General features: G+C 43.6%; 1 protein-coding gene across 1 annotated transcript in view; it reads right to left on the minus strand.

Annotated features, from left to right (window-relative positions):
- The window catches only part of OPHN1 (oligophrenin 1), a 292555-nt gene that overhangs the window by 53032 nt on the left and 215916 nt on the right, over positions 1 to 23607 (minus strand). The window contains exons 12-18 of the mRNA XM_072626106.1: positions 21147 to 21180; positions 20612 to 20674; positions 17987 to 18061; positions 12285 to 12369; positions 10627 to 10685; positions 7660 to 7765; positions 738 to 897 (exon numbers count right to left, since the gene is read on the minus strand). Coding sequence (XP_072482207.1) covers positions 738 to 897; positions 7660 to 7765; positions 10627 to 10685; positions 12285 to 12369; positions 17987 to 18061; positions 20612 to 20674; positions 21147 to 21180 — 582 coding nt within the window. The remainder of the gene's footprint in view (positions 1 to 737; positions 898 to 7659; positions 7766 to 10626; positions 10686 to 12284; positions 12370 to 17986; positions 18062 to 20611; positions 20675 to 21146; positions 21181 to 23607) is intronic.

A 23607-nucleotide genomic window follows, 5' to 3' on the forward strand; every position in this document is an offset into this window, starting at 1 on the left:
GGTTATGTAATGGACACAGCCCTGGACTCAAAGACAGGAAGATCATGACTCCCACTTACTAGCTTGGTGAATTTCTCTCAGGCTCACTTCTCTCATCAATAAAATGGGGGTAATAATAGTGCCTACCTCCCAGGGCTATGGTAAAGATCAAAGGATGTAAAGTCATTTGCAAACTTCCAGCCACTCTATAAAATGGGGACCATCAGATCAGGCCTGCTCTAGCTACCTCAAAATGAAGGAGGAATCTGGCAACAGAGAATGAGCACAAGTCACTGATTGCTTTCCAGTCATATTTATTAACTAAGTGAAATTGGCCAGATTGGCCCTTCTCAAAACCTTGGCTTCTCAGTCTCCAAAACAACGGGGTTGGACCAGATAGTCTCGCAGGTCTGCTAATGGATGGAAACTGGTCTGCAAAAGCCCAAGGTATGGAAGTGTGAACTATATTATTACCAGAAAGCCTCTTAGGGACCCATTAGAGGCTGTGTTACATCGCACTTTCAATTCATAAAATCACTTTCCATTAAAAAAAAGAAAAGCATTTGTTGGAACAAAAGTGGGATTTGTTCATCAGCTTCCCAACCTGAATCAGGGAAAGCCTATAGGAGCACATGTGGCTGCAACCAGTGTGAATACTGAGGCCAGGCCACCAAGGGAAGCAGGGGAACACACGAGGCCAGGCTGCCAAGGGAAGGAGGGTGACAATGGGGAAGGCAGAGGGTGGGATGCACACATACCTTGTCAAAGTGTTCGATAAGAATTTCCACCACGATGTTCTGGAATTTAATGTTCATCATGGCAGCCACAGTATCTTCCTGAGCCCTCATCAGAGTGGGTCCAAATATCACTCCCATGTTTGAGGGAGACATCAGGTTCTCTCGGCTGTGCTCACACACACTGTGAGAAAGAGGATGGAGTAATGAATCAAATGAGTCTCTTGATGCCAGATATTGGGCTGGGAATGTGGAGAGAAAGATGATAAAGAACAAGTTGGGGAAAGAAGGCCAACAGTTTCTAAATAACACAAGGTGGGAGGGCACGAGGGCTGGATTTCTGTACTGTTAAGATGGCTGGACTTGCCAGAAGACCTTAGTTTGGGGTCAAGGTTCTATCACACCCACATCAACATCCACACCCTCCCCTCCCCAGGCTAGTGATTCTGGGTAAGACCCTTAATTAACATCTGGGAACCTCACTTTCTTCAATTCAAAATGAAGCCTAGCAAGTTAGAACCTGGACTATTGGTTGGTTGATTGCTTGTTACATCCAGAAGAGACCTTAGGCCAGCGGTGAAGAACCTGTGGCCTTGAGGCCACATGCAGCTTTTCTAAGTCCTCAGATGCAGCCTTTTGACTGAGTCCAAGTTTTATAGAATAAATTCTTTTCTTTCTTTTTTCTTTTATTTTTTTATTCATTAATTTATTTATTTTTAGTTTTCAACATTCATTTCCACAAGATTTTGAGTTCCAAATGTTTTCCCCATCTCCCCCACCCAGCAAATCCTTTTCTTAAGGGGATGTAAAATATGTAAAGTTGGGATTCAATCAAAGTGCCACACTTGAGGACCTACAGGGTCACATGTAGCCTCAAGGTCACAGGTTCCCCATCCCTGCTTTAGGACCATAGCATTTAGACCAGGATAGCATTCTTCTGCCATTTAGTTCAAAACTTTTTATTTTATGGAGAAAGAAATGGAGACCCAGAGAAGGGATATAATTTAGCCAAGGTCTAAACTTGTATATTCTGATTAGAAAATTAGTACTTGAAGTCAGGCTGGGCAGCTAGGTGGCACTGCAGTCGATAGAGCCCTGGGCCTGGAATCAGGAAGAGTTATCTTCATGAGTTCAAATCCAGCCTCAGATACTTACAAGCTATGTGACCCATGGCAAATAAATTGTTTGCCTCAGTTTCCTCATCTGTAAAACGATATGGAAAGGAAATGACAAACCACTGAGATTCAGTATAACCAGTGTGTCATCCAGGGCCAATCATCCTGATCTATATCTGGCCACTGGCCCCAGATGGCTCTAGAGGAGAGAGTAAGGCTGGTGACTTTGCACAGCCCTCCCCCTCACTTAAATCCAATTGGCTCGCAAGTCCTGGTATCATCTTCCTGATGTCACAGTCCTCGACCAAAGGACAAACCACAACCTTGAGTCCCTAGTGGGCAAAGGCTGGTTTTCTGCCCTTCTTCATGTTCCCAGCACTTAATTTTTTAATAAATGCTTGTTGACTTACAGAGATAGCCTCTGAGGTCTTGGTGTGATCTCACACTAGTCCCTTCCTCTCCTTGAGCCTCAGTTTCCTCCTCTGTAAAATGAGGGGGTTTGAGGGACCTTCAAAATTTAGATCGAGGGTCCTAGGATTCTACTATGACATAGAACATAGTTATTCCTTCCACATGGAGGGGGTTAGGGGTGTGGTGCCCCTATGATCTGGAAAATCTGTGGAAAACCTTTTGGCCCTCCCTTCCTATCAGAGAAGTCTGTATATATACTATACTACACTATACTATATATACTATACATATATGTATATATACATATACATACATATATTTTATGCATTTCTGAGTTCCTAGACTTTTTCCGTGTCATCTGCTGGCCTTCACAGATCATCTGCAGTTTCTGCAAAACTGCCGTCAAATGTCCATTTAATTTCTTACATCAACTCATGATATGGAAACCACGATGGGGAAAGTCACAAAGGGAAAGGGATAACTGAATAATATTCGAGCTCGAAGGCATAAGAGAAATAATCAGGTTCAATATCTTTTACTTGACCCAAACAGACACCAAGGCCCAGTTACCTGAAGTGTAATGCTCCAAGTGCCAGGACTATTTGCTTTGGCAGAGCTGCTAACAACCAGACGTGTTACACCTGATTCAGGGGTTAATAGAGAAGGAGAGCAAAGGGGGTGTTGGAAGCAGGCCATCTCAAGTAGAAAAAGCTACTTAAGAAAGGCAATTCCCTGCCCCTAAAGTCTAAAGAGAACATGGCAATAAAGTTTAGGGAAGTTGGGGCAGGAGATGAAGACAGGGAAAAGACTTTGGGAGCAACTGCCACCCAGGCCCAGCAGCTGGTCTCCCATTGTCATCCCACTCCCCACCTCCACCCCCAGCCAAGATGCAGAACAGCTTCTGCCCAAACAGCCCAAGTACCCCAAGTAAGAGGTGGACAGCCCTGCTGGAACTGCCTTGAATGTGGCCGATTTGAAGGAGGGGGGGGGGGGTCAGATCAGCCGGCCTCCCAAGGCTCCCAGCAAGCCAAACAGGTCCAGGTGAGGGCCTTTCAAACTTTACTCCTTCCCACCCAGGCTGCTTTTCTCAGACTGAGGCCTGAGGGCAGGAGACAAATTAATTGACTTTAATACAAAATAGTTAAGCACTTGATAAACATTATCATTCAAATGGTAACGATCAGCAGCCACCCAGGCCTTTGATCCTTTCAGGTTAATGACTTGACCCTTTTGGCAGCAACTCTTTGTCTCCCATTACCCAGACTTCTGGAGATTAAGCATCAAAGGCAAAATCAACTCGATGCTGCCATTCAGTGAAGCAAGGAAGCTTGCTTCCTGGAAGAGGCTGAGGAAATGATGTGGCAGTCTGCCTGGCACTCCAAGTTTTTGGAGCTATAGCTTGGATGGGTGGATAGGTGGGAGGGCCCTTTTCTTCATATTCAGAGGTCAGTCATTATTAAGCACTTGCTGTGTACATCTTCTTATTGGGGCACACAAAGCTGAAGTGGGAGAGGAGACCTCACTGACCCTAGGTTCACAGGACCTTCCCTCCCTTAGCAGCTACAGTCACTTTATTTTGCAGATCTCCCAGCTACTAAAGAGCAGAGCTAGGACTTGGAGGCCCAAAGTATCATGAAACAATATCTGTAAAGTGCTCATTAGCACAGAGTAGGTACTTAAAGGAATGTTTGCTCCATCTCCTTCCCTTTCCTTCATAGCTCTAAGTCTGGAAGGGCCTCCAGAGGCCCATATCTAATCCAACCTCCTCATTTTACAGAGGGGGAAGGACTTGCTGAAGCTCACCCATAGGCCCCTAGATCTAGAGTGGGGAAGAAACATTAGAGACCAGCTAGTCCAACATTTTACAGAGGAGGAAACAGGCATGGCGGAGGAGGGAATAGCATGACTTGCCCAAAGTCACACATAGGATCCTAGATCTATAACTGGTAGGGACCTCAGAGTCCAACCCTCTCATTTTACAGAGGAGGAAACAAAGGCTCATCGAGGGGCAGTGACATGCTCAAGGTCACATCGCTAGGAACACCACCAGAGGTGGTACTGGAACTTGGATCCTCCCATTCCCAAACCCGTGTTCTTTTCACTCCAAATCCAATGCTGTTTCCACCCTAACTCTCTTTACTGCAAAGCAGAAATGGGGACATTAGCTCAGCCTGACCCACAGAGCTGAGCATGCACTAGACTTGACTCATTTGAAATACTATTAAGATCTTATTAAGAGGCCAATCCATGCCCACCAGGAGTCTAGAAAGAAAGAAACGACATGTGCATAAATAATTATAATACAAATTAGAATCTCTTAAGTAAAAGGAGAGGTATAAAGTTGAAGATATTTATAGGAAAATAGAGTCAGCTTCCTGAGGAGGGAGGTGGTGGAGAGGAAACAGGTAATAATCAAAGTTCACATTGCAGGGTATATTATATTTATATATCACTTTATATAATTCCAGGGTATATTAATTTATAAAGAGTCTACACAGATCAACTCTGTAAAAAGAGTGATTTGATGAAGTGGTGCTGGGTGGTCCTGCAGTGGATAGAGCAGGCTGGAGTCAGGAAGACTTCTGAGTTCAAATTCTACCTGAGACACTGTCTAGCTGCGTGACCCTGGGCAAGTCACTTTGCTTTTTCTACCTCAGTTTCCTCATCTGCAAAATGAGCTGGAGAAGGAAATGGCAAACCAAGCCAATATCTCCCACCAAGGAAACCCCAAATGGGGTCACCAAGAGTTGGATATGGCTGAAAAATGACTGAACAACAACAAAGAGGAAGTGGCACATAAATTGTGCCTAAAAAACCAAGAGCTATGGCTTTGTGGTCAGAGTACCTGGGTTTGAATCCTGCTTCAGTCACTCTAGTTGTGTGGCCCTAGGCAAGTCCCTTCCCATGGTCTCAGTTTCCTCAGGTATAAGATGAGGGGGTTGAACTAAGGGTCCCTAAGGCCCCTTCTGGCTCCAGATCCAGAATCCTGTATGTGACCCTGGACCTTGGTTTCCTCATGTGTAAAATGAAGAGATTAGACTAGCTGGCCTCTTCGATCCCTTCTAGCTCTAGAGCTCAGATTCTAAACACTAAGACTCCTTCCTCAGAGAAGACCACCTTGGCATGTCACCGGGGGAAGCCTTGAGTTTCCCATGTAGGTTCCCTGGTTCTCTCTTCTCCCGATTTTCTGGGAGACACTAGCAGGGATCTGTGTACCATGGAAAGAGATTGCGTATCTGACATTTTCTACTTACTGGTATAGGCAGAAGGATATTGGACAGAAAGTCAGAAGATTTAGATTCAAGGCCTAACAGCCTATTAGTTATGTAGCCTTACCCAAATCACTTTACCTTGGTGAGTCTCAGTTTCCCCATTTCCCTATCTTTTAAAACAGGATGATAATTCTTGCTGTAGCAACCTTACCAGATGTTGGGAGGCTACAGTGAGGGTCCCTCTATTCACATCCTCTTTCCCCCTATACACACCCAGTTTACACCTCCCTAAGGCACTTATCATGTATTATTATGTATCTGTTAAATCATCAAGGCACCTTGAGTGTATAAGGCACTGGGATTAGGTATCTGAAAGACCTGGGTTTAAATCCTGATTCTAATACTGACTAGTTCTATGACCTTTGTTGGCCAAGTCAATAGGATCCTAGCTCTAGAGCTGGAAAGGACCTCTGAGAAGAGGAAACTGAGGTCACACAGGTAGTAATCACCAGAGTGAGATGGGAACCCAGATCCTCCGACTCCAGAGCCCTTTCCATTGCGACACATAGCCTTTCACAGCCTTAGGCTCTTCATCTATGAAATGGGGATAATAATCACACCTACCTTGTAGGCTTGTTCTGCAAATCAAATGAGACAATGCTATAAAAGTACTCTGCACACCTTAAAGCAGAAATATAAATGTCAGCTATATGATGATGCCCAGGTCAAGGTGTCAATCAACAAACATTTATGAAGTATCTACTATGTGCCAGGCACACACAAGTAAGAAAGGTCTTGCCCTCAAAAAGCTTATCCTCTATCAGGGAAGAAGATATGAACACAGAGAAGTAAACACAAAACAGACAAAGTAATGCAAGATAATGGGGTGGGAGTAGAGGGGAGGCTAGCAGCTGGGCGGGGGGAGGGATCTGGAAAGGCCTCATGTAGAAGACATACCTGAAGCTAAGCCCTGAAGGAAGGTAGGGGAGCCTAAGAGATAGAGGTGAGGCAGGAGGACAAGCCATACTTTGGGGACAGAAACTCAGAGACAAGAAATGAGATATCATATGTGAAGTACAATAGCAAGTAAACCAGTGTAATCTAGCCAGAGTGAGCCAGATGAGGGTGGGCCTGCATTGCTAAACAGAGGCATCTCCCCCATACTGAAAAAGTCTTCACTTGATCCAGTCTTCCCTCCAAGCTTGAGCTCTTCTTCCTCTCATAGGTTAATGCACAGAAAGGGTCATCTATACTTGTGGCCTCCATTTTGGTTTCCTCATCAATAAAATGGGTATAATATTCCTACTACTTACTCCCAAAGGTCATTTTGGGGAATGTGTTTTGTAAAATGTAATTTTAAGCTTTCCAAACTACATTCCTCATAGTGATTTGGCATTACATAATATTCGGTAGCTGACCTGAGCCTTGAATCTATGTCCTCTGGGTCCTCCCAGCCAGGTGCTCTAAGTGTGCCGCAGGGCATCCCAAAGAGAAGTGGTCTGTTGTTCTTCATGGTCAAACTCAGGCCACTCACAAGGCTGTCCCCATCCTAGCTGGCCAGCACAGAGCCTTCTCCCCTCACTGAAGGCATTTCCCTGCTCAGCTCTCTCAGGTCACCAAATAGAGAGATAATTGCCCAAAGGGGCTTATAAAATAGACACCCAGATGGGTATTTTCTCACCTCTGGCATCATTTGCTCCTTGTAAGTCCCACAAAGAAGGTTGGAAAAGTGTTATTCTCTACATTTTCCAGATGGGGAAACTGAGGCTGAGTCAGACAATGACTTGCCCAGAATATAAATGACAGAGTTTGGACCCTAATCCAGGTCCTTCAGACTTCTACATCTGGTATCCTCTCAAAGAAGCTTCCTGGGAAGGTAGAAAGACCCTGAGACTTTGGAGTTCAGAGTCTTGGGTTCAAGTTCTAGATTCACAACTTACCAATCATCTACTTTGGGGCAACTCACTTCCTCTCCACTAGCCTCAGTTTCTTCATCTGAAAAATGGGGAGAAGACAGCTGTACTCCCTACCTGACAGAGGTCACTGTAGACTTTGATGTCTAGGGTTAGAGAATTTCTAGAAGCTTATGGACCAGAAATAAGAGTTGGAGCGACTGATGTTCTTAATGCCATTCTTTCAGCTGCCAGAGAATCAGGCCTAGCCCTTGGTCAGTCCCTCTTGCAGGAGACCTTTGTACCAGATACGTACTTGACCAGGTGTCTTATGAGGAGTTCCAGCATATCCCGATTCTTGTTAGGAAGCTTATAGACCAAAGCGTGAATGGCTCCCAGTCTGTAATCCAGGTTTTCAGACTCTAAGAGAAAATATCAAGAGACAGAGATGGGTTAACCACTTGGGCTGTGGGAGTAGAGGACTTTGGGAACTGGGGCCTCAGAGTATAGCTGTGCCTGTAAGCAGAGAAGAAACTGAGAGAGACAGAGAAAGGGAAAAGGGCAAGGAGAAAAAGAGAAGCAGAAAGGGACAGAGAAGTAGAAAAGGAGGGAGGGAGGGAGAGGAAAAGGGAAAGAGAGAAGGAGGGAGAAAGGAAAAGGGAGAGTGAGAGAAAGGGAGAAAGGGAAAAGGAGAGGGAGAGGGAAAGGAAGAGGGAGGAGAGGAAAAGAGAAGGAGAAAGGGAGGAGAGGGAGGGAGAAAGGGAGAGGGAGCGGGAGAGAGGTGAAATGCCCAAATACAAGCCCAGAAGCTGGGTCCTTGTGCTACCACAGGTATTGCTGGTCCCAAATGGGAGGGATCATGGGATTCCAGGCTGGAGGGGGCATTAGAAATCATTTAATTCAATCCCCTTGACTTTACAGATCAGAAAACTGAAACAGAGAGGAAAGGTGAGTGAGCCAGAGTTACCCAGCTAAGAATACAGCTGAACCAGGATATGAAACCCACTCTTCTGACCCCCAAATCCAGGGCTCTGATGACATTACAGCCTGCTGGGATAGCTCTTGTACCCCCTGGGTCCCTGGAAATCTGAAATGAGAGTTTCTGGTTTCTCCACAAGGTCATGTTCCTTCCCCCTAAACTGGGCCCACTGGGTCCTCCAGGGTCAGGGGAAAATCAGCTGCAGTGCCCAGGGCTAAGAGTTAAGTTAAGCTAAGGATAACTAAGAGTTAGTTAAGCTAAGGCTTCAGGTTCTGATCCTCTAGGCCTTATGGTGAGGAAAAGGCAAATGAAGCTGTTAGTAGGCAAACCAATGGTTGAATGGCAGCCCAGAAAATTCCAAAGGCAAAGCGCTGCATCAGAAAATAACCCTGGGCTTCAGTGGCAGGAGACCTGGATACAAATCTCAGCTCTGATACTTATGAGTCTTGTGACCCTGGATAAATCATTTCCTCTCTCTGTTGCTCCCTCATAAAATGGGGAGAATCATGCTTGAACTAACTCATGCTTTATAAACCTTAGACTCCTGGAGAAATGGTAGCTAATAAGGGCCTGCTATGCTCCAGGCATGATATTAAGTGCCTTTAGAAATGTGATCTCATTTGATCTTCACAACAACCCCAGGAAGTAGGTGCTATTATCCCTATTTTATTATCCCTGTTTTTCAGTTGAGGAAACTGAGGTAGACAGAAATTAAGTGACTTGCCCACAATCATGAAGCTAAGGAGTATCTGAGGCTGGATTTGAACTCACTACTTCTAGACTCCAGGCCCAGTGCTCTGAGCTACCTAGTTGCTTAATTAATATTCTAAGCATCTCACTTGCCCTGGCTATGTGCCTCGGTTTCCCCATCTATAAACTTGGATACTGCTATAGGAGGAATGATTCACAGCACAGCGTAAAAGATTAACAATCTTAACAGAAAAAAGCTGCCACCCCTGGCCTGGTCCTTCCTGATCACCCAAAGGGGACCAAGCCAGTTGTTTCTAAAGAAGGGACATAAAGGCCTGCCACGTAGGATCAGGTAATCCTAGCTTGAGAGTCGGAGGGGACCACAGAGGCCAGCTAGACCAACCCCCTCATTTTACAGAGGAAGAAACTGAGGCCCAAAGAGGGGAAGGGACTTGCTCAAGATGACACAAACAGTAAACAGGAGAGGTAGGATTTGAACCCAGGCCCTGGACACCCTTCACTTTGTCTCTCCTAGCTCCTCTGCTAAAACCAGGAGAGGGGACATTGGCTGGACTCTTGAATTAGAGAGCAAAGAGGAATGGCTCCTTTATTGCCCATGATTTCTCTTCCTCCAGGCTGATGGCCTCTGCAATGGCAGCAGGCAGGGGCTGCCATGTTGGGGTGCCATGGGAGAGTCCTGGGTGTGGAGTCTGAGAAGCTATTTAAAGCCCTTGGACTTTGGACTTGGGCAAGGGAATCCACTCCCTGGGCCATGGTTCTGTCCCTTATAAAATAAGGAGGGCAGGGGAGATGAGCCTAAACTGCAATTAGCCAGACACTAAGCCATTTAGCCTAGTTAGTGTGGGCAGGAGCTTTGCTTGACAGCTGGTGACTGACTAAACTGGCATTACTATACTAGTAATGGAACCCTGGAAGCAGCCTGAAATAGTGAGAGGAAAGCTGGCCTCAGGGTCAGGAAGTGCTGGGTTCAAACCCTGCCTCTGATATCCACTGGCTGTGTGACCCTGGACAAATCACCCAGGCAACTCCACAAGACTAAGCTCCAGAGGAGGGGCTGATCTGCCTGGGGGAAGGGGCTCCCTATAGCAATGAAATCAGAAAGCAAATCTTTACACCCACTTACAGATCTGTTCTGTCCGGCCCTAGCAAGCCAGTCCTGCTCTCCTCCCTCCCTCTCTCTCCTGGCAAGGGCCTTCAATATCTTCTACTTCAATCCTCTCATTTTAGAGAGGAGGAAACTGAGGCTGCACAGGTCCTCTGAAGCTATCTGGTATATACCTATGCTGTCTTCCGCAGTAGAATGTAAATTTCTTAAGGTCAGGTACTGTTTTTTGCCTTTCTTTGTATCTCTGGCCCTTAGCACAGTGCCTGATATTCAGTAATTGATGAATAAATGCTTGCAAATTTATCAAGTGATGGAGATAGGATTTGAACCCAACATCTTGGGCTCTGAATCCAATACTCTCACTACTATAGCACAATGCTGCTCCCTCCTGGGAGGCTTTGTCCTGCTGGGATCTCTGGGCTGACTCAGCACATTCCAATTTTGTCCAAGGAAAGGAAAACATGACAAAATGGTTAGGACTTACTTACTGGCGGCAGAGACCAGCTCTTTGTGGAGCTTATATGTCATAACAGGTTCCGAAAGATTCCTAAAATAAAAGAAGAGAACAAAGAGTTCCTTTGGGAGGAGAGGGGCCAGCAAAGAAATTCTCCTGCCCTAGAGGGAAGGATTTCCAAGAGGCTGATAACAGCCGCCCTCCCTTCCCATCCCTCAGGGCCTAGGACCACCAGAGCAATCTCTGGCCCACTTCAGTGGCTCCATCTGTTCCTCCAATTCCTCCCCCACCCCTTCTGGTCCCCAACGTCCCCTTCCTCATTATTCTTTATGGCACAGTCACCAGGTGCTAGGAATTCACAAAAGAATGATGGAGACTAAAACCAACACCATCCTATAATCTAGAAAAGAGGTTACTAAATCCTAGTGCCCGCCTCCTACATTATGGCCAGGCCCCACTAAGCCAGCCCTTTAAGAAGCAACGCTTCTTCTAAATGGTAAAAAAAAAAAAAAAAAAAAAAGCCCACAAAATCAGCCTCCTGGCAAGCATGACAAAGGCCCCAGGGGCCCGGACAATACAGCCTGTACTTTGGCAGCCAGACAATTTTCCTTCCATCTGGTCTGGTGGGTTCAGGATGGCGTGTAAACATTCACTTTGCCCTAAAGTTACAAGAGTGCCTCCACCTACGCCCCTCCAGGGATGGTAAACTGAATCTATCACCTCCTCTAGTTCATGCGGCTGGCCCACTGGCACTGGCCCTCACTGATCACACCTCACCAAAGCTGGACTACCATGATGGTTTATTAATAGGACTTTCTATCTCCACTCCCTGATGCCCCTAATTCCAGGTATTCCCCACCAAAGGGGGCATGAGAAGCTTGGCAAGGGGTTATGGGCAATATTAGGTAAATTACTTTATCCAACTGAAATATTCCAAAAACACTACTGTGTTAGTGAAAAGATTGTTAGGAATGGAACGGTGTTCTTAGGAATTTATTGATCTATCTTAATTTTATTTCTCCTGAGCAGAGACATGGTCAATTCTAGAATTTATTTTCTTTTATACTGAATACAGGGGGTATGGGAAGGTTTACTGAAAGTCAAGGGGAACAGGGACCAAAAAGAGTTGGGAAGCCCTTCTCTTTATTCATCGTTGATACCACTGTCAGGTCATCTGCTCAAAAAGCCATCAATGGCTCACTATTGCCTACTGAGAAGGGTTTAACTTCCCTTGACTAGCATTCAAGGCTGATCACAATCCAACAATACAGTATCTTTCTTACCTTGGACTATGACGCTCCTCTATATGTACCAGTCATACTGCAAAGCCCTCTGCTGCCTCACTTGTTTCACCAGGGAGTTTCTTCACTTTCCATTAGACCTGCTGAATGTCTGTCTGACCTTTACAGCCCAACTCAGATGCCTGTTCATGAAGGAGACCTTCCCTAGTGCTCCTAAGCTATGTGTTCTGGTGTTTCAACCCATCTCTAGACGGTAAACCCTATTAGGTTCAAGACCAACTAAATTTGTACCTCTCAGGGGGTTTTGCACAAGATTCTACACACATTTTTAAGAAATGTTTGTTATAAATATATCATACCTCCTCTCATCTGTTTTAACCCCCCCAGCTCCACAAGCTCACACAAATGCCAATGGTTGTGTGGTCTAACCTCCTTGGCCAAGCAGAAATACCTGAGGTAGAATTTCAAGGAGCTGGTGATTGTCTTAATATCCCAATCACTATTCTGCAAATCCACATCTCCTGGACATTTGGGATCTGAAAGAGAAAAGAAGAAAAGTCAAGCTCCCAACTTTTTTAAAATAAAAAGTATCATTTAAAGATAGTTAACTGTGTGTCCCCAGCAGTGTCTTAGTGTAGTACTGAGCCCCCAAAGGTTTCCCACGTAGCTCTGGGACCTTTCATGCCTTCCTAGGTTTAAGTTGTCTGTATTATTTTGTCTTGTCAACTATCCAAAACCTCAGCTTGATCCTCCATCACTATACCCCTCTAACAGACCACAGAAAGGATGCATGACTCTTAAAAGCAAAAGGGATTAATACAGGATAGGATGGGAAATAACAGGGAAGTAAAGCATGTATTAAACATTCTCCATTGTTCATCCTTTGTTTCAAAGAGGACCAAAGATTATTGACATGTGAGTGAATTCAATTTAAGCAACGCAGAGCTGTACAAAGTTGGCCTTCCTCTCTCTTCCAGAGTCATCAAAGTCCAGAGGCAGGACAAAACTCAAGACAACAGGTAATGACTTGTGATGCAGTGGGTGGCCTTGGTGTCCTCCATGTCTGACCAAGCTCTAAGTGCTCCACAGCACCTGCTTTAGCCACCTACATGATCATCAGAGCAAATTTTTCTCTTCCGCCCATTCCACTGGGGGAAGTCTTCCCATTCTCAGGGTTGACATTCCCCCTAACTCACTAACAGGTTTGAAGCCTATCAGTTACCCTCAGCCTGATTTGGCCCATGTACTGAAACCGTTTTACCTGGGTGTGGCTACTACACATGCTACAGCTTCTTGGAGTCACACGTGAAAGTTGGGTGAATGAGACAGACGCAATGGTAGATGAGCAGCTCTCAGAAAGGCTCAGCAGCCTTCACACCGGGGGTGACAGTCCTCTATGAATTGTACCCATATACAGAAAGCTGATATTTCCAGATTGGAATTCTCCTTTAATCCCTCCACTGAGAGAGAGGAGGGAGAGGGGAGAGGAAGGTGGGGTGCACCCTAGGTGTGAAGTGTGAGAAGTTGTTTAAAGCCCTTGGACTTTGGTTGGGCTCAGGCATGAGAATTCACCTCCCTGGGCCTTGGTTCCATCCTCTATAAAATAAGGAGGTGAGGCTAAAACACAATTAGACAGACACTAACCCATTAAGCCTAGTTAGTGTGGGCACGAGTTTTGCTTACCAGCTGATGACTGGCTAAAGAATACTAGTAATGGAACCTTGAAGCAGCCTGGAATAGTGAGTGGAAAGCTCCACAAATATCAGATTAGCAAAGGGTCTTGCACATAGTAGGCATTCAATTGAATAGATCAATTTCCCAACAGAACAAATACAAAATGTAAATAGCTTCCAAAATATTTATAGCAGCATTTTTTTTTTTGCAGTAGCAAAGAAGGAGAAACAAAGCTGATGCCCATTGATTGGGGAATGGCTAATTACATTGTGGTCCACATATGTAATGGAATGTTACTGTGCTATAATAAATGATGCATGTGATAAATACAGAGAAATCTGGAAAGAGTTACATGAACTGATGCTGAGTGAAATGAGCAGAACCAGGAGAACATCATATACAGTAACAGCCACAGTTTGCAAGGACTATTTCTGATAGACTTAGCCGTTCATAGCAATTGCAAGGACCTAAAACATTCCCAAAGGACTAATGAGGCAAAATGCCATCCACATCTAGAGAAAGAATTATGGAGTTGGAACAGAGAATGAAGCAGACTATTTTCTCTTGTGTTAGGTTTTGTTTTGGTTTTTTCATGGTTTCTCACATTCATTTTAATTCTTCTATGCAACATGACTAATGTGAAAACATGTTTAATAAGAATGTATGTGTAGAACCCATGTAAGATTGCATGCCATCTCAGGGAGGGAGGAGGAGAAAATTTAAAACTTATGGAAGCAATTGTTGAAAACTGAAAACAACTAAATTAATTTAAAAATAAATGAATAAAAATTAAAAAAATATTCTTGGTTATACAGGATTGCTGTTTGGAAGAGGTAGATAAGGTGTGGGGGGAAATTTCAATAAAATTTGTTTAAAAATTTTAAAATCCAAAATCAGAAGAAGAAATATGGATTGAGGAAAAATCTTTACATTAAATATCTGATAAAAGTCTGGCATCCAAAATCCATAGGGAATTGATACAATAAATTGCTCAACAGACAAGTAGCAAAGGGATATAAACAACTTTCAGAAGATGGAATACAATGAAAAGCTACCTCAAAATGTTTAAAATAAAGAATAACCAAAAAAGCAAAATAAAACAATCCTGCATTATCGTCTCATATCCACCAAGCTAATCAAAATGCTACAAGATGGGAAAACTAATGGCTGGTAGGGCTATGGGAAGAGAGGCATGCTAATTCACTGCTAGTGGAGTTAGGAGATGGTTCAAACATTCTGGGAAACAACTTGCATTGAGCCAAAAATGAAAATGTACCCATTCATTCCCTTTGACCAAGGAGTTTCACTATTGGGCCTAAGTGCTAAAGAACTTATGCTAGCAAGAAAATGCCCATGTATATGTACAAAACTGTCCACAACTGTGTTATTTGTGAGAGCAGAACCCTGAAAACAAAATCCATAGTTCAGAATTGCAGAATGGTTGAATAAAGTGTGTTATGAATGTGGCTTAATGTAACATTACACCATTGTAAAGAGATAACAGAACGTGACAAACTCAGAGAAATCTGGGAAGATTGGTTTGAACTGATGCAGAGGGAAAAACTCAGGGCCAAAAGAACAGTCGACGTGACAACTCACGGCAACTCTAACAACGTGAAGTCAACTAGAAGAGTCAAAAAAGGTTGGGTCACACGCAGAAATGAAATTCCATACATGCTGCACCAGTCAAGTGAGAGTTTGCATCCCTTCTTTCTCTCAATAGCCAAAAAAGTTGGGGTTGGAGGACATGAGATGGGGCAAGGAAGCACTTTGGAAAGGGATTTGTTTAATTCAGTCTGGTTGTGCCCAAATGAGACCTAACAATGCATTTGACAAAAAGAACTAGAAAGGTGATTGGATTAGATGATCCTTAAGCTCTGACATTCTGTTCTAAGACAGAGATTTCTAGATGGTGGAGCATGAAAGCCTGGGCATGAAGCACTAGTCACAATTATTGAAGGTATGCTCTCCTATAGAAGCATAACCCCTTTTTAAAACAATGAAAACAAAGTGCAGACCAAAGTCAACAAAAGCAAGTCTCTAACATGAAGAATTTGCTCTTTCAGAGCATGCGTACAAAAGATGTCAAGTTTGAGGTGGCCCACCTTGGTGGGGGCATAGCAGGGCTCTCCAGGATGGTGGTGGTAACCCTCTTTGCCAGAGCACGGACAAGTTATGGCCTTCATGTAGCCTGCTGCTGAAGGAGGCCAAGGTCATCTGTCAATGGGTGCAAACTGGGAACTGAAGGAGGTATCTCAGGAGTTCAAGAAGGGGCTTACTGCATCTGGATGGAGTGCTTGGCCCTGGCTCAGACCTACCTCTACTGCTTTGCATAACCAATTCTTCCCAGAATCCTCAGGGTGACTTGGACACTGACTAGTCAGCTTAGTTTTGGTGCTGGAGTTCTCCAGTTCTAGGTAGGGATGAGGTCAGGGAGGAGGTTTGGGTGCATCTGTGAGCTGCTCCTGCCTCAAGGTTTTGGAAAGGGGGTTCAGGCATCACCACATGGACAAGTACCTGGCATTCATAGGACTGTAGAGTGTCATGGATGGTTGTATTGTGTACGTGTGTATTTGTACCCAAGCACCTGCCACATGGGAAGCATTTAATACGTGCTTGGGGACTGACTGAGCTGATGCACATAGAATCATGATTGAGGGAGGGGGTGCAGCCTCCAACCTTTGCCTTCAGTCCAGAGGGTCTAGGAGGGCTCCTCACCCACATGAGTATGAGCAGCTGGCCTCTTCAGGGAATTATGTCAATTACAAATTAAACAATCTTTGTGAGTAAGTAAAAAAGACCAGAAAAATCAGTTGCATTTCTCAGTATTCTTCACATTAGGAAGTACAATTGAATATTATATTGCCTTTTTAAAAAATCTGCTTTATTATTATATTTATTATACATTTCATTATTATATAATTTTATTATATAATATTTATTTATATGTTTATTATATTTTTATAATACATTTGAAATTTGTTTTTGTGTAGGAATAAAACTTATAACAAATTCATTTCATTTGAATTAAATACAAGCAAAGAAAATGGTTTGCAGAGATTGTCTTATGAAAAGGTGCAACAATGTTTTCGCAGAAAAGGGGGATGTTGAGGGAAACAACAGGTGTAAGGTCTCTTGAAGTTTGTTCTAGTATTATATAGCCTAGTTTCCTTTATGGTTCTGACATTCCCTGTTCTAAGGTCCCATCCACCTTTGCAGTTCTCTCTTCTAAGTCACCTCCCTGCCTTGACATTCTGTATTGAAAGGACCCTGCCAGCTCTGACATTCTTGGTTCTCAGGTCCCTCCAAGGTCAAATATTCTTAGTTACAAGGGCTCACATTTTTTGTGGGGGTTTTTTTGCCATGCTATGCTCTAAAGGCCCTCATAGCTGTGATATTCTTTATTCTAAAGGTCCTTCCTTCTTATTTTTGTTAATTTATCTGTTTTCAGTTCGCTACAATCACTTCTATAAGTCTTAGATTTTCTCCCCCTCCCTCCCCCTTCCTTCCCCAAGACAGTGTGCAGTCCTATATTGCTTCTACACATATGTTCCTATTAAACACATTTTCACATTGGTCATGTTGCATAGAAGTATTAAAATGAATGGGAAAAACCATGAGAAAAACCAAAAACAACCCAAAACATAACACAAGAGAAAATATTCTGCTTCATTCTGAGTTCCAATTCCATAGTTCTTTCTCTGGATGTGGAAGGTTAGGTACTCAAGACAGTAGTCGATAAATATAGCAATCTTGTTTGATAAAGGTCCTTCTTCCTGACATTCTCTGTTCTAAGTCCCCTTTTTTCTCTCACATTCTCTGTTCTAAGACCCCTTCTTTTTTTGATATTTATTTAGCATATAATTTTTCCCCAGTTATATGTAAACAATGATTTTTAACATTTGATTTTAAAACTTGGAGTTCCAAATTCTCTCCCCTCCTCCCTCCCTACACCTGTCATTGAGAAGGCAAGACATTCCATACAGGCTATATATGCGTAGTCATGCAAAACATAGCCAAAAAAAACCAAAACTCAAGAAAAATAGAGAGAGTGAAAAACCAAAAGTTGCTTCAATCTGTATCCAGACCATCAGTTCTTTCTCTGGAGATCTAAGACCCCTTCTTTCTGTGACAGTCTGTCTTCTAAAGCACCTCCTTTCTCTTATATTCTCTGTTCTAAGGCTTCTTCTTTCTCCCATCTTCTCTTCTAGTCCCGTTCTTGTTTGAGCAGTCCAAACCTTATGAAATTCCCACCCTGACCAGTTTTTGCTTTCCTACCCCTCTATCTCCTTTCTTCTTTTCACACTGGCTGTTTCTAGGCTAACAGAAGTTTGAGTGCTCACCATGGATTGTTGTATTGGAAGCAATTTCTGTAAATGACTTACCTTCAAATGTCCCCATGTTGCCAATTCTACAGCCTGGAAATTCTTCCTACTGTCTAACCTACTGTCATCAAACCAGTGAAGAACATCATCTTACCAAAAAAGGCATTCAGTAGCTTCTGAACCTGGATGTTGCTGCCCACGGTCCGGTAAACCCCCTCTGTTGTGATGCCTAAGGGTGGGAGAGCAGATGGCTTTGAGTTAGGGCTCCTGAGGCTCCCAAAGTAGAAAAGGAGCAGCTTCCACAGGGATGAAAACAATCTTCACTGATTGTCCAGACTCATCGATCCAAAGGCTGACTGGAGCTCTTTCTGTGGGAATAGAGGTCAGCCTCCTCCAAAGGACCACCTTACACCCTCTCACCCTAGCCAAACTGGAGATAAGAGGTAATGGAATCGAGTGGAAAGGTGTCATGACCTGACTAAGGTGAAAATGTGTTTAGTAGGAATATATGTGCAGAACCTATATAGAGTTGTATGCTGCCTCAAGGAGGAAGGGGGAGGTAGGGGAGAAGGAGAGAGAGGGAGGGGAAAAAGTCTAGGTTATATGGAAGTGATTGTAGAACACTGAAAACAAATAAAATAATAAAAAAAAGAAAGAGGTCATGACCCATCCAAAGACCTTCGCCAATCTCTTTTCATTGGAACTGCCCTTTCCTCTTTCATAAAACAAGTGCTGTTCTTAAAGATATGGGCACAATTTGAGTAATCTTTAAAAAAAAACTGTCTGATTTAGAATTGTCTTTGACCAGGCCCTGTGATTTTATCAGTATAGGAAACTATGATGCCTAGAAGTGAATCCAGTCATGCAGATGTGCCCTGAGCAGGGCAGAGGATGGAGTTTCCTAAAAGCAGAGACTATTTCATTTTCATCTTTCTTTCCCCAGAGCCTAGACCATGGAAAGCACCTAATAGCCATACTTTGGTAGGAATAGGCTGTATTTCAGGTAGGGATAAGACATACTTCTGGTTAGGATAGGCCATACGTCAGTAGGGATAGGCTATATACTTTGGGTTGGGATAGGCTGCACTTCAGGTAGTGCAAGGATCTAACAAACTCACTGAATCACACTGTCTCCTGGTAGAACTCCACTATTCACATTTTCTTGCTTTTTGTTTCTTTCTCTGCCTCCCTTAACATTTAAATCAACATGGATTATAGCAGAAACTAAATCTTCATGTTTAAATTCACTCAGATCTGACTCATCAAAACACTACTTGGAGAATGCCAAATGCTCTCTAAAAACACTTTATAAGCCATTTGAAGCTCTTTTCGCTTTTAAGCAGGAAGCCACAAATTGTCGAAAGTAAATACACTTGGATCCCACCCCAATGGAATGTGCTGACATTTTGCAAGATGCAGTTTGTTCATGTTGCTGTTTCAACATGGCCTTCAAGGCAACAAGACAAGGCAGTGTGCATTTATTGAGCATCTGCTAATACGCCAAGCACTGTGCTAAGGCACTGTGGGGCCACAAATTCAAGCAAAATTGAAGGGAAAGAGAGTCAGTTGAGAAAAAGGGCTGAATTGTGCATATGAGCCAGACTATAAGATCTATGAGAGTAAGGGAAAAGGGCAAGCAAGCTTAATCAATATTAAGCACCTATTATGTACCAGATACTATGTGAAGCACTTTACGGATATAGTCTCATATGATCCTCATAACAACCCTGGGAGATAGGTGCTTTTACTATTCCCATTTTATAGCTGAAGAAACTTCGGCAGAGAAAGATGACATGACTTGCCCAGGATCACATAGCTAGTAAATGTATGAAGCTGGATTTGAACTCAGATCTTCCTGACTTTAGGAGCTGTATTCTATCCATTGCACCACCTAGTATCATTTTTTGTTTGGTTTGGTTTGGTTTTTTAGCAGTTAGTATGTAATAAATGGCTTGTTGAAAGGAAGGAAGAATGAAAAAATGAATGAATCAATAAATGACTACAGTGTAGTAGACCTGGGTGCTAGTCTTGGGTCTCCCACTAACTTTCTATGTGACTCTGGATCTGATATGGATTAGGGTGTTACAGTATGTGATGGACATGGAATATTAGTGTGCCTAAAGAAATGACAAATAGGAAGAATTCAGAGAAGCCTGGCAAGACTTCTATGAAATGATGCAACATAAATAAAGCAGAACCAGGAAAGCTACACACACGTTGACTACAATGACATAAAATGAAACGGAACAATGAAACAGCCCTCCAGGAGGAGGGCTGAGAAAATGCATCTCCCTCTCAGACTCAGTTGCTGTGTTAATTTTGCTAACTATTTCCCATCCCCTTTCTTTGTTATCAGAAACCCTCAGTGGGTAGGAGAGAGAGTAAAGATATATTTGGAAACAAAGGAGAGACAGCAAAAAGTATTTCAAAAGATAAAACGATAGGGTTGCGTTAAAGATCTCTAAGATCTCAGCTCTCGGATTCTGTAATTCCCTGAGTGAGTGAGTGAGTGAGTGAGTGAGTGAGTGAGTGAATGAATGTGTGGTTATTTGAGTAAACAGAAGAGGCAATTCTGTATTGTTGAAGTTTCGAACTAGCATCTTCATTTGAAAGACAGAAAACGGTGTCCAGGAAGGACCAATTACTTGCCCAGGGTCACCAAATAAGGCCATGGAGTAGCCAAGACCAGAACCCTGAGGTCCTGCTCTCTGTACAATGTTCTCTCCATGGTAAAAACATAGCAGAAGGTGGGGAGGGCCAATGCCCAGCTTTTTCTTACCTTTGGCTTCCACAGCATTGGTACACTTCCTTACAAATTTGAACCCGACGTCATTGAGTTCCACTGTTCAGGAAAAGGGAGACAGTTAGCTGTCACCACAGTGGCCGGTGTTCCAACCCAGCTGTCTCACTGATATACTAAGGAGTTCCAGGCTTGGCTGCTCATCACTAACCAGCCTGGAACAGCGGGAAGTGGGGGGTTGAGGGGGCGAATCAAATAGTAGGCCTCACGCTTGAAATGGCTCTAATTTTCCTCTTAGGAGGAAGGAGGACATATAAACAAGAATGATTTCCATGTCTCTAGATTACAACTATACTTGTCCCTTGACCCCACACGGAGATAAACAAGTGGCTTCCTTTGCTTGTCAACTTGACAGATGTTACACAGCAGCCAACAGCTAAGTCTGATCTTCACCCAACAAGACGTACTCCTTTGCCCACCTGTACCCAGACATCCCAAAACAAGTAGCATTTGCTGCAAATTGGAACAGCTGGTAGTTTATAAGGTCAGCACAACAGATACGTGATGGACTCACTTTCTTCCTGTTTCGTTATGGGGCTGTGGTAGATCTACAAAAGAAGAGAAAGAGATAGAACCGCAGCTGCTGGGGGATGTCATTTCAAGCTGTCACCTCTGCTACCAGAACTGTCCCCCAGGCCACCTCCTCCTGCCCCAGACTGGCTCTACGGGTGCTCTAGATGCCTTGGGCCTTGAACAAGCTCTTTGCAGGGATGAGAGCCAATTTACACCATGTCTTCACCCAGGTCTGGGTTAGTAGTGAGAGAATCACAGAGCTATAGGTATCAAATGCAAATAGAAATGAAGGCCAAGAATCCATACACAATGATCCCTATTGGGCTACACACTGGTTTAGTTTTCAAATGGAATGTTATCTATGTTTTCTTATATTTTTATTTCTTTTGTTCAACATTTGCCAATTACATCTTAATCTGGTTTGGACCAACCAGGTCCAGGAGTGTCGTGGGCCCCATGTGGCCCAGGTTGCTCTGTTGAGACTGTCCAAGCTCAAGGCCAATGAGGAGCAAGTAAGAAATCCCTTCCAACCTCCAACAAGGCATTGGGGGTGGTATTAACAGAGGAGTCCAGGACTTCATCAATTTTCAGCATGAAGATTTCCAATTCAGTATCTACAATTGGGACAAATCAGGGCTTGATTTATTGTTTTATCGATTATCTAGACTTAAGAAAATGAGGGAGAAAGCATTAATAATGCAGATTAAAGGAACAAGTGTGTCTTGCTTACATTTTCCCAGAGAGCTGGTTGTTAAACATTTATCAACACAGCCTTGGCTGGAAGGCACCTTCAAGGTCATATAATCTAATCCCCTTGTTTTATAGAGGAGGAAATGAAACCTTATTGGATAAACTAAGTGACTAACCCACAGCCACCACAGGGAGCAAATGGCAGAGCTGGGATTGAAACCCAGCCTCTGACACCAAATCTAGGGTCCTTTCTGCTATGTCTTACTCAATTACACTGGTTAGAATATGGCCTACAGAGTGTCATCATCATGACAAGCATTTCTAGAGCACCATCAGGTCTGTAAAGCAACTTTGGGAGGGAGGTACTATTATTGCACCCATTTTACAGTTGAGGAAACTGAGGCAGAAAGAGGTGAAGTGACTTGCCCAGGGTCAAACTGCTAGTAAGTATCTGAGGCAGGATTTGAACTTGGGCCTTCCTGACTTCAGGCCCAGCGCATGCCTCAATGTGTCTATGAACTTGCAGATGAGGTGCTGTCTGCACTGGTAGTAGGAATTTCCTCATATGGAAGTTCCCCATATCAGGGAAATCCCAGCCCTCATCCCTGTCCCTATATAGCCTTGCCAAAGGAGTATTCCTAAAGCTCGGTGATGAGCATATCACTCTCTTGCCTAATGAACTCCAGGGGCTCATCCAAGGTCAATACTAACTTCTTTGAACATTTCAAGCCCTTCACAATCTAGAACCCAACACCCTTTGAGGCTTCCTTGTACATTTACTCCCCTTCATTCATTCTCTGATCTGGCCCAGATCTGGCCTTCTTGCTATTCTTCACCCATATATTCCATTTCTGACTTCCAGGCCTTTGCATAGGCTGTGGCCCATGCCTGAAATGCCCTTCATTCTCATCACCATTTTGTAGAATCCCCTGTTTCCTTCAAGACTCAACCAATATAAGAGCTCTCTCCTGATCTCTTCAGCAATGAGTGCCTTTCCCCTGAAATTACCAGCTAGGTGGCTCAGTGGATAGAGTGCTGAGTCTGGAGTCAGGAAAACTTGAGTTCAAATCCTGCTCAGACACTTGCCAGTGTGTAACTCACTTGACCATTGTCTGCCTCAGTTTCCTCAACTGTAAAATGGGGATAACAACCCCCATCTCTCCAAGGGATGTTGTGAAGATCAAATGAGAAAATATTTCTAAAGCACTTTGTAAACCTTAAAGGAATATATAAATCCAAGCTATTATTTTTCTTACTCTGTTCATATGATGCATTTACTCATGTGTATACACATCTGCCCTGATAGACTGCAGAGTCCTAAAGAGCAGGTATAGTAGATTTTGGCCTTTGTAGCCACAGCACCTAGCACATAGTAGGCACTTAGTAATTGCTTACTGATTCACTGTCTGAAATACCTGTGTTCCTAAGCTTCGATTCAATGGGACAGGACAAGACTTGTTCAGAGATACCTGGGAAATAAAGTCCAAGATATTCCAAAGCTAGATGGACCTTTAGAGATCATCTCTTCTAACCCTCCTCATTTTACTGATGAGGAAACCAAAGCACGGAATTTGAACTCAGACATCATGGCTCCAGATGCAATGATCTTGCCATGCTGCCATTCATGTACCCATGTCCAAACTGTCAAAGAGAAGTTAGAGGCCCTCCCTCCAATCCAACTATGGATAAGGCACTGTACAAGTCAAAGACAAATGGAAAGAATAGTCCTTGCTCTCAAGATGTGCATTCTACTAAGAGGATACAACACTTAA

This window comes from Notamacropus eugenii, chromosome X (genome assembly GCF_028372415.1).
Source record: "Notamacropus eugenii isolate mMacEug1 chromosome X, mMacEug1.pri_v2, whole genome shotgun sequence".
NCBI lineage: Eukaryota > Metazoa > Chordata > Mammalia > Diprotodontia > Macropodidae > Notamacropus > Notamacropus eugenii.